Source organism: Myotis daubentonii, chromosome 4 (assembly GCF_963259705.1).
Source record: "Myotis daubentonii chromosome 4, mMyoDau2.1, whole genome shotgun sequence".
NCBI lineage: Eukaryota > Metazoa > Chordata > Mammalia > Chiroptera > Vespertilionidae > Myotis > Myotis daubentonii.
The window spans coordinates 42,936,258-42,952,290 of record NC_081843.1 but is presented as its reverse complement, the minus strand read 5'-3'; the positions used below and the strand labels follow the sequence as shown (position 1 = coordinate 42,952,290).

The 16,033-nt window shown below is 42.2% G+C and overlaps 2 protein-coding genes across 2 annotated transcripts; both read left to right on the top strand.

Annotated features, from left to right (window-relative positions):
- The first annotated feature begins 3,360 nt into the window (after positions 1 to 3,360).
- Positions 3,361 to 7,362, top strand: ZNF475 (zinc finger protein 475). The gene is made up of 2 exons (XM_059693791.1): positions 3,361 to 3,535; positions 6,502 to 7,362. The coding sequence occupies exons 1-2, from the start codon at positions 3,361 to 3,363 to the stop codon at positions 6,651 to 6,653; spliced, it is 327 nt and encodes a 108-aa protein (XP_059549774.1). The 3' UTR covers positions 6,654 to 7,362.
- A 2,009-nt stretch (positions 7,363 to 9,371) lies between these two features.
- LOC132233823 (endogenous retrovirus group K member 10 Gag polyprotein-like) lies at positions 9,372 to 11,843 on the top strand. Its single transcript, XM_059695078.1, is given in 2 exon segments — positions 9,372 to 9,525; positions 10,668 to 11,843. Coding segments are annotated over 2 exon segments (1,176 nt in total). The 3' UTR covers positions 11,690 to 11,843.
- Positions 11,844 to 16,033: the final 4,190 nt, after the last annotated feature.

Sequence of the window (16,033 nt, the reverse complement as noted above, 5' to 3'; positions counted from 1 at the left end):
AAATCATATTACATTCCTTGCAGTGCCTAATCCCAGGAGTTTTCACTACTCAATTTTCCAGAATTTGAATCGCTTTATTCTCTGAAGATTGCTCTTCCTCATCCTTAGAAAACTAAGTCCATCTTACGTGAGCTCCATGAGCAAGTCCCTTCTCTACAACAACCTCCTCTAACTTCATCTATTTCCTGCCCTCCCTCGGAGGCTGCCATTTCCCATTACACCTTTGATTATATCTCCTCCTCTGAGGCCTTTTAAATATTGATTATCCCTTTCCTCTTAGGCCTGCATTCTCTCTTTCTGCCAAACACACTCCTATCCTAACAACAACAACAACACAAATCCTTCCTCAATGGTACTTAACTCTCAAATTTCTTCTCTGCAAACTTTTTGCACATACTGGTATATTCCTCTTCTCCTCGACCTGCTGTTTACCTCCTAAAAATTTAGTTTTTATTCTTATATCCATTGGAACTGAACTCTCGAAAGTCACTGATTTGTAATCTATCGGTAACCAAATCTATCTTTTTCAACCACCGTTCCTCTCTGTAGTATTTGACAGCGTCTTTCTGGAAACCAAAAGTGTTTCCAGAATTCTGAATGGAGTCTTGTATCTCCATTCCCTGTTACTTGAACTGTAAACTTGAACCTTTATGTCTTTCTCTTGCTCAATCTCCTTATTGCAGATATTCGCCCAAGAATTTTTCTCCAAACTCTATATACTCCTTTTCTGGAATTTTCATGGTATTAGATGTCTTTTCTGTGTGAACAGCGCTGGAGCTCACTAGTCCTGAATTACAGGCCTCTATTTCCAGTTTAGGCTGGATTTATTCACATTTAAATTCTATCACTATGTCAAATGCAACAGGTCCAGAACAGGTTCTATTTTTTTCTCCTCCCCCAAACTGCCTTTCTTGATTTCCCCCTTTCAGGAAGTTACACCACCATCTTCCTTGTTACCTAGGATAAAACGTTGGCGTTCTCTTGGACCATGATTTCCTTATCCCCAAGCTCTCATAGATGTGCTGCCCTGATGGCCGGTTTAGATACATTACAACCAGACTAACTTTCTCTAAATGCAGATATAGGTTACTCCCCTGCTTAACAGTTTCCTATCATTTTGGTTTTCTTGGGTAATTTTTACCTGCTTTCTGTCTCTCAGTTTTAATTTCCCACATATTTACACATGCTGCCCACCTCTAGATTCTTTAACATAGAATTATTTTAAATAATTATTTTAAGTATTAATTAAAATAATTATTTTTTAAATAAGTATTTAAAAACCCTGATAATCACAATATCTAGGCTATACCTTGATCTGCTCACACTTAAGATCTCATGGACCCTAATTTCTGTGTGTGCGTGTGTGCACAGGCACACGCTTTATAATTTTGATTGAATGCTGGACATTGTAATATGCTGAGGTAAATTATACTTATGCCCAGAAATGAGTATGCCTCTTCTGTCAGGCTGTGAGTATAAGTGGTTGTCAATGGAGTCTGTAATTTAGCAGGGCTTGGACCTTGTCTTTGCTTTAGTTATGTTCTATGCACTGCAGCCTTTAAATTACCCCTCGTGGTAAACTGCCTCTGTCTTGCACTTAGTGTAAGGCACAGGTTCTCAACCTGTGGGTCGCGACCCCTTTGGGGGTTTAACAACCCTTTCACAGGGGTCGCCTAAATACATCCTGCATATCAGATATTTACATTAAGATTCATAACAGTAGCAAAATTACAGTTATGAAGTAGCAATGAAAATAATTTTATGGTTGGGGGTCACCACAACATGAGGAACTGTATTAAAGGGTCGCGGCATTCGGAAGGTTGAGAACCACTGGTGTAAGGCTTGGAGCCAAAGGGCTTCTCCCTGTTCTCCTGCTGCACTCTTGGGCCCTGGTGGACCCTACATGCCTGCAACAGAAAGAGAGTCCTCTTATTGTCACCCCATCTCCCAGCAGTAAACTGCTCTTATCCGGTACTCAGTACAAGGCCTAATTCTCTAGCTCTACCCTCAGATTTAGGCAGGCCCTGAGTTCTAGTCTTAGTGATGGTTTTTCTCAATGTTCCTGCCTCTCTCCAGCATTAGCCGGTCACCTCCTGTTTCTGGGTGTAAGACCTCCTGGGTGGGGGAGAGGGGTTCTGGTCATCTGTCCTGCCCCTTTATGAAGCAGACAACTGCTGTCCATACTCATGTAAAGTTGGAGTGTGGGAGGTTTGCTCTTGGTTCTGCTGATCCACCATCAAACTTAGGCAATCCCTTTATTTCATTAATTTATCTTGCAACTCAGAGTCTCCATGGCCTCAAAAATTATGATTCTGCAGGTTATCTGGTTTGTTTGGAAGCAATGTTTCTTATTTTATTTTATTGTTTAAAGTATTACAAATAGTAGTACACATGTCTCCCTTTTCCCCCATTGAACTCCCTCTGGCCTCCCCTACCCCCCAGCACATGCCCTAACACGCCCCCCCACCCCCCCACCCCCATGTATGTGTGAATTGGTTATCCTTATTCTTGTAACTTTCCATAGAAGCAGTTTACATTTTACTTTCCCTAGTGCATTTTACCTTCACTCTTCCTTAGATTTCATTCTCCCAGAAACAAATGCTAAGAAAAGGATTTGAGTTCAAGTACTTTGTTTGGGAGGTAATCCCAGGCAACCCCAATAAAGTAGTGGGAGGAGAGACAAAAGAAGGAAGCCTCGATAGTGTGTTAATGAACAATTGAGATGCAATCCCGGTGGGGGCTTCTGGAAGACTGTTTGGAATTAGCCTGAGGGAGGAAGCTGGGTATACATCCACTAACTTCCACCTGTAACTGAGTTGCTATTCAGCCTGTGGGTGGAGCCTACTCCAGGTCAAAAATGGCAGAGAATCACAGGAACTTGTAGTACAAAGTTGTTTACACGAGAGAATGTGGGCAGCATAACAATGTTGTAATCTCTCCAATGACACATTATTTCTCATATATATTGGTGTACTAGGGTCTGATGTTTTTGAGAAGATGATTCATACTTAATTTATCATTGTATTATCCCATCATAGGAAATAGTCAGAAGATCAATATTTATTAAATGAAAAAAATAAATTTTATCAAGTACCAATATGTAGAATTATGCTTAGCTCATCTTTATTTTCTATCCTCCCAAACCCACAACCTCACCTGACCCTAATCACTCAGATAAATAACTTGGTTCTCTTAATTTCCAAGAAGGTGAACTTCAACAGACTGATTGGAATTTTTAAAAAACATTGATTTCCTTGCTAATTTGAATGTATAATAAATGTAATTTCCACACTTTATAACTTTGAAGTATAATTTCTTAAACATTATCTAATAGACATTTTCTGTTGTTTGTAGCCAGCAATGATTAGGCGTCCACCAACAATCATTTGCTACATTTGTGGTCGTGAATATGGAACAAAATCAATTGCCATCCATGAGCCACAATGTCTGAAAAAATGGCATAATGAAAACAACTTGCTGCCTAAAGAGTTAAGGAGACCAGAACCTAAGAAACCTGAAGTCAGGGCCATTAGTGGTAAGTTTTTGGATGAAAAGACTTGAGTGCATAAGGGGAGACATTTCTCTTTATAACTGTAAGAGTAGAAATATTCTTTTCTCTCTTGTTCACACAACTAAAAACAATATTTACTGTCCTGGCTACAGCTGAATAGGAAAAAATAGTTCTGGAATGCCTGCCCAAAGTGTTGCCCACAGATGCTGAGACATAAAGACACAGTGTCTTGGCAAAACTGCACAAGGAGAGGGACCCGCTGGAATTCACATCTTTCTCAAAAGTTACTTTCATATGTTATCAAACATAATATTTAAAAACAATGAAGCTTTAGAAAACACACCTTTGGAGCCATCCGGTGACATGTTTGCAAATATGAATGCATCTTAGAGTTTGTAGAACAGGAGTAGCAAGCTCAAGTGCTTACAGGGTCCACTAGTCAGATTCCAAAATGGAATAAATTGGTCCAGGTATGAAAAGGGGGGCAGTGAAGACTATGGGAGCTGGAAAGTACTAGCTCCCTCTAAAGTAGACAGCTGCTGCCCAGTTTCAGCTGGTGTTATCATTAAGAAATTTAACCCAGTAGGGCTATGCCTTTCAAAAATACAAAAGAAACTGGAAATCTAGGCATCTGTATGAAATAGCCACATTTTAAAAATTTTACCATTAGTGCTTTGTTAAGCAGTGCACAAGCCAGATGAAACTGGAACTCCATACACTACCATGTGTGGCCTTGTTACAGAACCTTATGCATATTCTGTTAGGGTATGAGAATAAAGTAGTTCAGAGAATATTTTTGTCATATAAGCTCTGACTTTATCATTTTTACCATTGTCATATTCTCAGTCGATCCTCTAATTCCCCTCAAAAGAGTATCATTCTTGGTTTTAAGAGGAGTATTATTCAGTTCATTCATTCTCCTTATGTAGCCATAGATTTCCAGAGCTGGCAGGTTCCTTGGAGGTTATTTAGTATCATTTAGTCCAAAGCACTCCTATTAGAGATGTGGCCAAAAAGAGTTTTTAACGACCCACAGAATGGAATTTAGATTATCATAATAAAGTTCTAGATCAGTGGTTCTCAACCTTCCTAATGCCGCGACCTTTTAATACAGTTCTTCATGTTGTGGTGACCCCTAACGATAAAATTATTTTCATTGCTACTTCATAACTGTAATTTTGCTACTGTTATGAATCGTAATGTAAGTATCTGATATGCAGGATGTATTTTCATTGTTACAAATTGAACATAATTAAAGCATAGTGATTAATCACAAAAACAATATGTAATTATATATGTGTTTTCTGATGGTCTTAGGCGACCCCTGTGAAAGGGTCATTCGACCCCCAAAGGGTCGCGACCCACAGGTTGAGAACTGCTGTTCTAGATGTTTCTATAATTCAACTTTTCACAGTTCTTGCTAAGAGAAGGACTCTGAGTAGAGATGGGGGGAAAAAACTCAAGATGAAAATTAGAGCATTTGCATACAAAAAGATTGTTTACCTCATTGAAGCTCTCTCCCAGCAATTCTCATTTGATATCACAAATGTGTTTTGTTCACTTCTGATCTTTATCACTTTCTCTGCTTGAACATAATTATTACAAGTCTAGAAGAGGTGTAAGAAATGACCATTTTGAAAGCCCTGGTGGGTTCATTCATCTATTATTGTTGGAAAAATTAGACCCTTTAACTACACCCCCTGTGATTTTCCTGTTGAACTTGGGTTATTTTTATTTCTGAAGGGGTCTTCCCTCTCTAGACCAAGAGAATTCCCATGACCACTTCCACCCCATGGAGTTACTGTAGCCATAGAGTTCAAATAACCCTTCCCACAGATCCAAGTCAGAACCCTATGCAAACACCATGAGAGATGTGATGAATCATCTGACAATGAATAGTCTGGAACTTTTAGTCCATTTTAAACCTTATGAGTAAGAAGAAAGTCAGTGCTATTATTTTTGCAACCGTTTTCAAAGCACTGAAAAACACTTTCATATCCTATGTAGAAATTGATACTTGCTTTATCCAAAGGAGAAATACTAGATTTGCTGGATTTTAATTCATTTTCCATGAAGAAAAGTAGGCATGTTAAGGAATCTGAAGTTTACTATGGTGGTGTGAATCATTAGACAGAAATCATCTGAGAATTGCCTGGGCTTTCACGAGGAAATATATGCTATGAAAATGAGAAAAACTATGTTATATATTTTTGAGGACCTGGCTATACTTTGGGGGCCTATTTTGGGAGATTCTAAGACATAGTCAATTTAATGTACTAAAGTAGTTCTATTTAAATAAGGTTCATTAAAGCTAAATCCCACACTGTTTCTCTAAAATAAAGCCATATGCCTTTTTCCTCTGCTCTGCCAATGAAGATTATACATCTTTCAGCTGTCTTCTTTGTTTTCCTAAGGGCACTTCTTTTCGTCAGATTAACTATTCTGTTTGCATTCTTTACTTTAATTACTTAAAGAATCTCCGAGTTTATGGCCTTAAAGAGATGATAAATTTTTATGATATAATTTATCTTAAATTCACTCGTGACTGTCAGTGTTGGCCTCTAAAAACATTCCACTGAAGGATTACGGAAGAGGAAAATACAAATACATGTTCTCTTTCTTTTGTAAGTTTATATTTAGAGTCAACTGAAAGAAGGCCAAGAGTTATATTTGCAACATAATAGTGTGTAAGCAAAGATGTTAATAATTAGTACAGAATGCATATCGTAGCACATAAAACCATGTCTTTCCCTTTTTAAAACCCAGGGAGCAAAAAGCCTCTGGTTCATAGCAAACTTTCCTCAACCCTTGAGTGAACAGCACTTTTTTTTGGCCAAAGTAATACGACTTGTTTCAAAGCCTCAGTCAACAGGTATTTCCTGAAAATATTTTCCATAAAAAGTAGAATATGGTTCTCCACAATGAAAACGGATCCATTTTACCATTTTCTTTTCCTTTTCTTTCTTTCTTTTTTTTCTTTAACTTCCCAGCCAAAGGTTTCTATGATCTCGATTCCTTAAATGAAGCTGCTTGGAGAAGTGCCCAGAGCCAGTTGGTTCCCTGCAATATTTGCGGGCGTACCTTCCTGCCAGACAGACTGATTGTTCACCAACGATCCTGTAAACCAAAAGTCACCAAGTAAAGCCCGTTCTCTCTGTGAAAGTGTTACAGGAATGAATCCTTTGGAAAGAGATCTGGGTGTGGTGAGGAGGAGGAAAAGTTGGCGAGGAGAGGAACAGTGGAAATTGGAACGAATCAAAGTCCTAGCGCAGGAAGCCCACTGCTTTGGTGGCACACGTGTAACCACTGTGCGGTGGGCAAATGCGTGCGCATGTCACACTTGTGTCAGGCAGAATCACAAGCGGGCTGCCCTTCCTCAGACCTGGCACTTTGTCCCAAGGAAATTTCGGAGCCAACTGTTGCCATCTCTCCCCCACTCTCTTTCCCTGAGTGAGAGTTTGAACCTTGCAATCAGGACTATTATTCAGTGAACAGAGGCTTTGGGTGGCGATTTCAGGCAACTCCTTAGTCCCAAGAAAAACTGGACTCCTTCCCAGTCCTGTGCTGACTGAAATAACATGCCACTCCTGGCTCCCTCGGATCCAGGGAAGTGTTTTTAATTGAGCTGTTGATTTGGAATCTTCTTTTCTCTAGGAGATCATTCAACATGAGAGACATTCAAAAAAGGGCTGAGCACTTCTAATACTGGAACCATATCTAACGCATATTCTCTTACTGAAAGTGAGAAATGCAACGGGGAAATTTCAGAACCAGTGCCAGCCTCAGATGTCAGGAGATTGCTCAAGTGCGATTCATCAAATGGGTGGAGGCCCCTTCCTTCTATAGGAGAAGTCCAGCGAGAGTTCTCGTTCCCTCAGAGGGGCTTATAGGTGTTTTATTGTTGAGGCTTAAATGCCTGCCAGGAAATGCTGTGCCTCCCCACCCAAGTCCATGCACAGTAAGTGGGTTGTGAGACTGCTCTGTGTTTTCAAGTCTTTGAATGTGTATTCATAGAGGCAGGGCTCTCCCGGGAGGAGGCCAGAGCCAGGGCGCTGCTCTGCCCAGGAAATTCTGCTCCCCCAGGCAGCACTGCTTCGTCTGGACTCCCAGCAGCTTTGCTTGAGATCTTTGTTCATTTAGTGGCTGAATTTCAAGGCCATTCTGGATTGCTGGGTTCCTACAAGCTTGCATTCATGACCGTACATAGCACAGTTAGCCCCCGACCATACAAGCAATGTTCAACCTGCTGTTTTGGTCATATACCTCTGCTTTATAAAAGGTTAGGTTAAGAGAATGGTGCTAGTCACTCATGGTTTGTTGTTGTTGTTGTTATTGTTGTTTTGTTTTTTTCTGTTCCAAAAGAAACAAGAGATACTTTAAAAAAGAAAGTCTTTAGATACCCTCCAATAACATTATCATCTTGTGCAAGACATAGCATTTAACGACTCACAGTGGATGGTTTAGTCTTGCTAACAAAAGTGACAACATTTAATACATAGTCATTGTACTGTGGGTTAGTGCTTCCTATGCATCAGATTACGTGTATCTCACATCAGCCCCACATGTAAGTATCATTATCCTTAGTTTACACATGAGGAAACTGATACTTAGACTAAACAGTTTTTCCAGATCACACTGAGCTTGAGTTCAGGGATGGAGCAGGAAAGCAAACTCAGAACTGTTAGAATTCCAAACCTATAAGCTCATCCGTTTCCACTTATAGGCTAGATACCATCATTAATTATACTAACTAGACTCACACAAATGAGCTGACAAAGGTGAAAAGTTTTGTGCAATGTTTAGTAACTCAGATAAATGGGAATGTTAGCACACCTACAGTGTGCCTGCCAGTCTGAATTTATCCTACACTGAGGTAAAGACAAACATTTGAACAGTGTGGTGTTTCAAAAGACACTTCTGCGTTGTGCTAACGTTCAAAGTCAAGGATCAGAGAAAGAAAGGAAAAGTTCTGGCCTCCACTTGGGAATGAGTTGCCACTCAGGGTTTGATAAAGAGACTCTGGGGCACTTTGCTTTCACAGCATGACCGAAAATAAATAAATAAAATGAAAGGACTTCATCTGTAGGAATGATCCAGCTGTGAGTTCTTGAAGTGGTGGGAAAAGATGAGCTCTTGTAGGAACTGTGATGTCCACAGGAACCCGTGAGCCAGCGTGAGGGCCACCCCAGCCATCAGCAAATATTCCTTGGAATTAAATCTAGAGCAAGCTCCCTTGCAAGTCCTACCCAGGGCAACCTTGCTGAGTGTCCGAGACCAGGTACGTTCAGGGTGGGATGGCCATAGCTGTGTGCTGTGGAAGCAGTGATGACAGGAGGAAGGAGGCTGGTGTCTCGGGGGGAGGAGGGGGAGGGGGTGTGGGGGGTGTTCCAGCCACAGGGAGCTTATGGGCAGCCCAGTGAGGTTGATGACGTTTTTAGTATAAGAACTACATAGAGTTTCTGTCCTGGATTGTTCTAAATCCAGGGGCTATGCTGGCCGCGGCTCCCAGAGGGAGACACAGTCAGTGGTGTTTCCCAGTTTGGTCTGGATGTGACAGCGGACAGCACCACAGGCCCCATCAGCGTCTCTGCTTGTGGGGCTCTGGCACTCACAGGGACTGATATTTGCACATGTACTGCCTTTCCTGGAAGCCCCCCAAAATAATAATACAAAATAAGTAAATCTAGAGCAAGCTCAGTGGTAAGGCCATCAATCTAAGAGTTCCCGCCATTATCAAGGCAAGTCAGCAAAGTCCCACTAATAGGACGGAACTCACCTGCTCTCTGCCAAGTGCCCTCGCTGCAGTCAGCTCACACCTGTGCAGAGAAATAATTAACAATGGTTGGCACCTCCATGAGCCATGACTTTGAACCTTTTGATGCTTCCCATAGATACTCTCCTAAAGGATGAAGAGCAGGTACTAGATGAAGGTATTGGAGTTCTTACTCTCACCCAGGCAGTTACTGATCTGGGCCGTAATGTTATTCCAGGCACAAAACTATTGGAGACCGGGTGTAAGCTGACATGGTCCTTGCATCTGAAGGGGCTAGCAAGGCTGGGACCCTTACCCACACAGTTTTCCCAGACTTGTTTGGATGGCAGTTATCAGTAGAATGAGAGCAACCTTTGTAGAATGAGAACAGCCTTTCATGGCTTACCAAGAAATCTGTAACTATTTACTGAGATTTGCTGTACTGAGAATTTGTCCTTCTGCCCTGTCCCTCCCTTAGAGATTAAGAGGAACAAAGAATACATTCCTCTTGACAGACCTCCTATTCAGTGTCTTGTGTATAAAAAGCATTGTGTGGTTAATAAACTTGCTGTAGTTCCTCGATTGAGCTGCAGTCCTCCCGATCCTGCTCTCCTGTCTTTTCTCAATTCCCACCTCCCTACCTCAGCCCGGCTCAACCTGTCAGGCTGGCCCTGACAAATTGGCGCCCGAACAGGGACCTGGGGACTTGGGAAGCAGACTGTGAGGTACTCCTCCGGATAAAGAGTGCACTCGTTAAAGTAAGGGAGGAGCAATTTTTTGTTAGTCGGGAGTAAAGCATGGGACAGTTAAAATCTGGGGAAAATGCCCTTTATGGGCAAATGTTAAAGTCTATACTCAACAGTAAAGGAACTGAGGTTAATTATAAGCAAGTAGAAAATTTTTTAAAATTCATTCAGGAGGTCTGCCCTTGGTTTCCTGAGGAAGGAACCATTAACTTAGAAACGTGGCAGAAAGTTGGAGAACAAATGCACAATCATTATAAAGCCCTGGTTGGTGCATTTTCCTTATGGAATTTGATACAGGATTGTTTAGATCCCAGGCATGACCATAATCAGCCATCCCTTAAGCCAGGAAAAAAAGAGAAGCAGTGTGTGTGATGGCACAAAACAGGGGTCTAAAAAAGACAGTATATTAAAAAGGAATAATGTAAATTTTAAAGACAAGTTAAATCCTCAAGATGAGGAGGATCTTGAGGAAGCTGCTGCCCTTTATCATGATGATGATACAGGTGTTGTTCAGGCAAAAGAGGAGGAAGAATATTTTTCTGCTGGAACTGAAGAGGGTACTGATATGGAGGATGTGTTAGAACACTTTTTAGAAACATTAAAGCTTCTTGGCAAGAAAAAGAGAAGCCATGGGGGCCGTTCCCGCCACTCTCCGCAGCACCAGTTCCACTTTCCCCTCTCCAGATGGCTTTGCAGGAGGCACGAAAGTGTGGTGAGGAATTGGGCATTCACGCCTTCCCCGTTATGGAACAGGTGAACCCTAACACGGGACAGCGTGAGCGTACTTATGACCCGCTTCCTTTTAAAACCCTGAAGGAGTTAAAAACAGCCTGTGCTCAGTATGGGCCTACTTCCCCTTATACTTTAACCATCTTGGAAACTATGGTCTCAGAGGCTCTCCCACCTAATGATTGGAGAGCTATTGCCAAGGCTTGTTTATCAGGAGGGGATTATCTCTTGTGGAAATCAGAATATGGTGAAAAGGCTAAGGAATAAGCTCCTTGTAATCGAACTGCCCAGATTAATATTTCTTATGAAATGCTGGTAGGAGAAGGAGCCTATGCTGATACTCATAATCAAATTCAATACCCCCAGGAAACTTATGGGCAAATTAATGGAGCTGGGATCATAGCCTGGAAAAAGTTACCCACCTCTGGTCAGAAAACAGAGGAGCTCTCAAAAATTATTCAAGGGCCAGATGAAAAGTATCAGGATTTTGTCTCTTGGCTATTACAGGCTATTGGCCGAGTAGTGGTGGATGGAGAGGCTGGCATGTTAATAGTTAAACAGCTGGCATATGAAAATGCCAACACTGCCTGTGAAGCTGCATTGCGGCCCTATCAAAGAAAGGGGACTCTCTCAGATTATATCCGCATTTGCACAGATATTGGTCCCTCATATATGCAAGGAGTTGCCATTGCAGCCGCATTAAAGGGAACCACCATTGAAGGAATTCTTCAGCAACAGTTTAGCACAGGAAAAAGTCAGACACACAAGTGTTTCACTTGTGGAGGAATAGGACACATGGCAAAACAGTGTCCCTCTAATAAAGGGGTTAGTAGAGAAAATGGTAGAGGTCCCAAACAACCTGGACTATGCCCTAAATGTAAAAGAGGAAAACATTGGGCAAATGAGTGTAAATCTAAAACAGATGTCCAGGGAAATTTCTTGCCTCAATAGCAGTCGGGAAACTCCCGAAAGGGGCCAGCCCAGCCCCGGCAAATAATAGGGGCATTGTCTGTTTACCCTCCTGTCCTTGTGCCGTCTCAAGGCCAGCTGGCTGTGCAGCACCCAGCCTGCCCCAGGGAGCAAAATGGATACAAGAGTTATTCCGAGCAACCCCCGGAAGTGCCGGGTTGGACCTTGGATCCATAGGGCAGTATGTATTAACTACAGAATTGGGACCACAGGCCATCCCTACAGGAGTGTATGGCCCTACTCCTAAAGGGATGTTTGGCCTTTTACTAGGTAGAAGCACCTTAACTATGAAAGAATTACAATTTTTTCCAGGAGTAATTGATGCAGATTATGAGGGGGAAATTAAAATTATGGTCTCTGCCCCCAGAGATATCATCACCATCACCTCAGACATGAAAATTGCTCAATTGATTTTGCTCCCTCTGCCTGCCACAGGCAATCTACTTTCCACAGAGTCTCAGGGGGCCAGACGTTTTGGCTCCTCGGACAAGGCATATTGGGTACAAGCTATTTGTCATTCAAGGCCTGAGAGAACCTTACTTATACAAGGGAAAAGATTTACAGGGATTTTAGATACAGGAGCAGATGTTTCTGTCATAAGCTTAGCTCACTGGCCTAAACAGTGGCCCTATAGAGAAGCTATGACACAACTTCAAGGAATAGGTCAGGCCAACCCTCCTTTACAGAGTTCACAAATGTTCAAGTGTCAAGACAATGAAGGTCACTCTGGGTTATTTCAGCCGTATGTCTTTCCAGGGATCCCTGTGAATTTATGGGGACGAGACATTCTGTCTACCCTGGGTGTTGCCCTTGTTACCACCCTAGCTCAGGGAAATTTTTAGCGGGGGGGGGGGGGGGGGGTCATTGTTTCTCCTGTTATCCACACAGCTGACAAGATATCTTGGAAGTCAGATGACCCTGTATGGGTAGAGCAGTGGCCCCTTTCCAAAGAAAAAATACAAACTGCTCATGAGTTGGTACAGGAACAACTCCAGCTAGGGCATATAGAAGAGACTACCAGTCCTTGGAATACTATTTTTATCATAAAAAAGAAATCAGGAAATTGGAGCCTTTTACAGGATTTAAGGGCAATAAACAAGACTATGGAAATTATGGGACCTTTACAACCTGGTCTCCCTTCCTCTGTAGCAATCCCTAATGGGATGAAGCTATTAGTACTAGATTTAAAGGATTGTTTTTTCACTATTCCTCTGGATCCCTCTGATTGCAAATGATTTGCATTCAGTGTCCCATCTACTAATTTTCAGGAACCCATGCGCCGCTATCATTGGAAGGTATTGCCTCAGGGAATGGCTAATAGCCCTACCCTGTGTCAAAAGTTTGTTAGTCAGGCAATTCACAGAGTTCGAGAGAAACATCCGCAGGCTTATATCATACACTATATGGATGACATCCTTTTAGCTCACTATACGGAATTTCAATTAGAACAAGTGTATGATGACTTACAACAGGCTCTTCTTAAGTCTGGATTAATTATTGCACCTGAAAAGGTTCAAAGACGAGACCCTTACCTATATCTTGGACATATCATAGAAGGAAGAAAAATTCGTCCTCAAAAGATTCAACTCAGGATACTCAAGCTAGAGACTTTAAATAATTTTCAAAAATTTTTAGGGGATGTCAACTGGATTAGGCCAACTTTAGGCATAACTACTAATGACCTTAAACCTTTATTTGATATTCTTCGTGGGGATAGAGACCCGCTCTCCCCTCGTCAGCTTACTCCTGCAGCTCGCAAGGCTATCTGCCACATAGAAGCTGTCTTAAACAATTTGTACAAAATATTAATTACTCACAGCCATGGCTGTATTTAGTATTGGCTACGCCAGTATATCCTACTGGCCTCTTATGGCAACAGGGACCCTTGGAGTGGATTCATCCGCACTCCTCCCTGAAAAAGGTAGTTTATCCTTACTCAGAAGCAGTAGCAGATCTTATCTTTACAGGACGTCTCAGATCTCTGGAACTTTTTGGTCAAGAGCCCCATACCATCGTGGTACCCTATAAGGCTCAACAAAGGCAATGGCTAGTTCATATGGATGAGAAATGGCCTCTTTCACTCCTGGGCTATCCCGGTACAGTAGACATTCATTACCCATCTAATAAACTCATACAATTTTTTACAGAGCATTCCTTCATTTTCCCCAAGGTAGTCAAGACTCAACCAATTTCTCATGCAGTTCTGGTGTTTACTGATGGTTCTAGTAATGACACAGCTGCCCTAGTTATCAATAATCAACCCTTTGTTTTTCAGACTAACCACACTTCAGCACAACGCGTGGAGCTCGAAGCAGTACATCAAGCATTATGCAAACTTTCCACTCAATCTTTTAACCTTTACTCAGACTCTCGTTATATTGTAAATATTATGATTCACTTAGAAACTGCTAATTTACATGACACTGACTGATCCGAAGTGATTATTCCCTTACTACAGGTTCAAGCTTTACTCAGGCAACGTTCTCACCCTTGTTTCTTTGGCCATATACGAGCTCATACAGATTTACCTGGATCTCTCTCTACGGGAAATACTTATGCTGATCAACTTACTAAAACTGTCTATCTAACATTATCTCCTTTAGATACAGCCAAAGCCTCACATTCTCTCCATCATCAAAATGCCACTGGCCTACGTCAGCAGTTTCGAATCACAAAGGAACAGGCTCAGCAAATTGTTAAACTCTGTCCTCAATGCCCTCTAACCACATTCATTCCTCCCACAGAAGGAGTCAATCCGCGAGGCTACAAACCAGGCCAACTATGGCAGATGGACGTAACCCATATTCCATCTTACAGAAAACAAGCTTATGTCCATGTTTCTATTGACACTTTTTCTGGTTTTATTTTTGCATCCCCTCGTACAGGAGAAGCCGCTAAACATGTTATTGCTCACTGTTTACAAGCTTTTACTTTCCTAGGCATCCCCCATACCATTAAAACTGACAATGGTCCAGCCTACACAAGTACGGCATTCCAGAAGTTTTGTGCTACTTTTCGTATCCAGCATAAAACAGGCATCCCATACCATCTCAAGGGCAGGGAATAGTTGAGCGAGCTCATCAGACTTTAAAAAGGCAAATTGAAAAAATAAGGAAGGGGAGTATGTAGATACCCCTGCTAGCTTCCTTAACAGAGCTCTTTATTCCCTTAATTTTTTAAGTGGTGATGCTCAGGACAAAACCGCTGCGGAGCGACAGTGGTCCTCACTGTCCAGATCCCACCCTTGGGTACAGTGGAAAGACTTACTTACAGGACAATGGCACGGCCCCGACCCTGTTCTGATATGGGCTCCGAGGTCTGTTTGTGTATTTCCTGAAGGGGACTCTGAGCCCCCTTGGGTCCCCAGCCGCTATGTCTGGCCCTTTCAAGGTCAAGATGGAGGACGAAGTGGAACAAGAACTCACTCCGCCATTCAAGAGGCTACGAATGGTCCACTAGCGCCCGTGCCGCCACCGCCGCCACGGAGATCGCGGACGACTCGGAGGACATCTCCACCAACTCGGGACAGCTGGAGAAGCTGACAACGGAGGCCGAGGCCATGGTCGTTCGCCAAGGAGCACAACGAACTGCTGAGACTTTGTTTCTAGCCATGCTGTCAATTTTGGCTGTTCAGGTCTTGCTGCTTATGTACCTCCTCCTTACCTTCTCCTTATTGGAATTGTAGATATTGTACTTAAGGACAACTTGTATACAATTTCTTGTACTCATTGCAACTTGTCCAACTGTGTGTCTAGATACAACTTTGGTTATGAGCTGGTTGTATTACATCAGCCTTCCTTTGTCATGCTCCCAGTTAATATTACTGGACCTTGGTACAGGGATACAGGCTCCCAGGTATTAAGAGAGCTGAATGATTTGCTAAGCCGCCCTAAGAGGTTCATCGGAGTGCTTATTGCTGGCCTTGTGGCTCTAGTCTCCCTCATTGCTACTGCCACTACTGCAGCCATAGCTTTAACCCAAGAAATACACACAGCTCATTTTGTGGATGGTTTGGGGAAGAACGTTTCAGATGCCTTAGGAGCTCAAGAGCTCATAGTTAAGAAAATAGAACAAAGGCTCAACGCACTAGAAGAAGCTGTGCTCCTTATAGGAGATCAAATGCACAGCTTGAAAGTGCATTCTACCCTTCGGAGCCATGCTGTTTGATTGGATTTGTGTCACCCCTAAGATATATAATGGTACTATGTGGCATTGGGATCGAGTTCGCAACCACCTGTTAGGAGTTTGGGATAACTTTACTTTAGATATCAGTAGATTACATGGAGAGATTCAAGCTATTAATGATGCAGGTTCTGCTCTGTTGCC

Excerpts from the sequence above, each read along its gene's own strand:
- ZNF475 (XM_059693791.1), top strand. The coding sequence starts at position 3,361 with ATGATTAGGCGTCCACCAACAATCATTTGCTACATTTGTGGTCGTGAA. Across the intron at positions 3,536-6,501 it reads TGAAGTCAGGGCCATTAGTG|CCAAAGGTTTCTATGATCTC; the intron begins GTAAGTTTTTGG and ends TTAACTTCCCAG.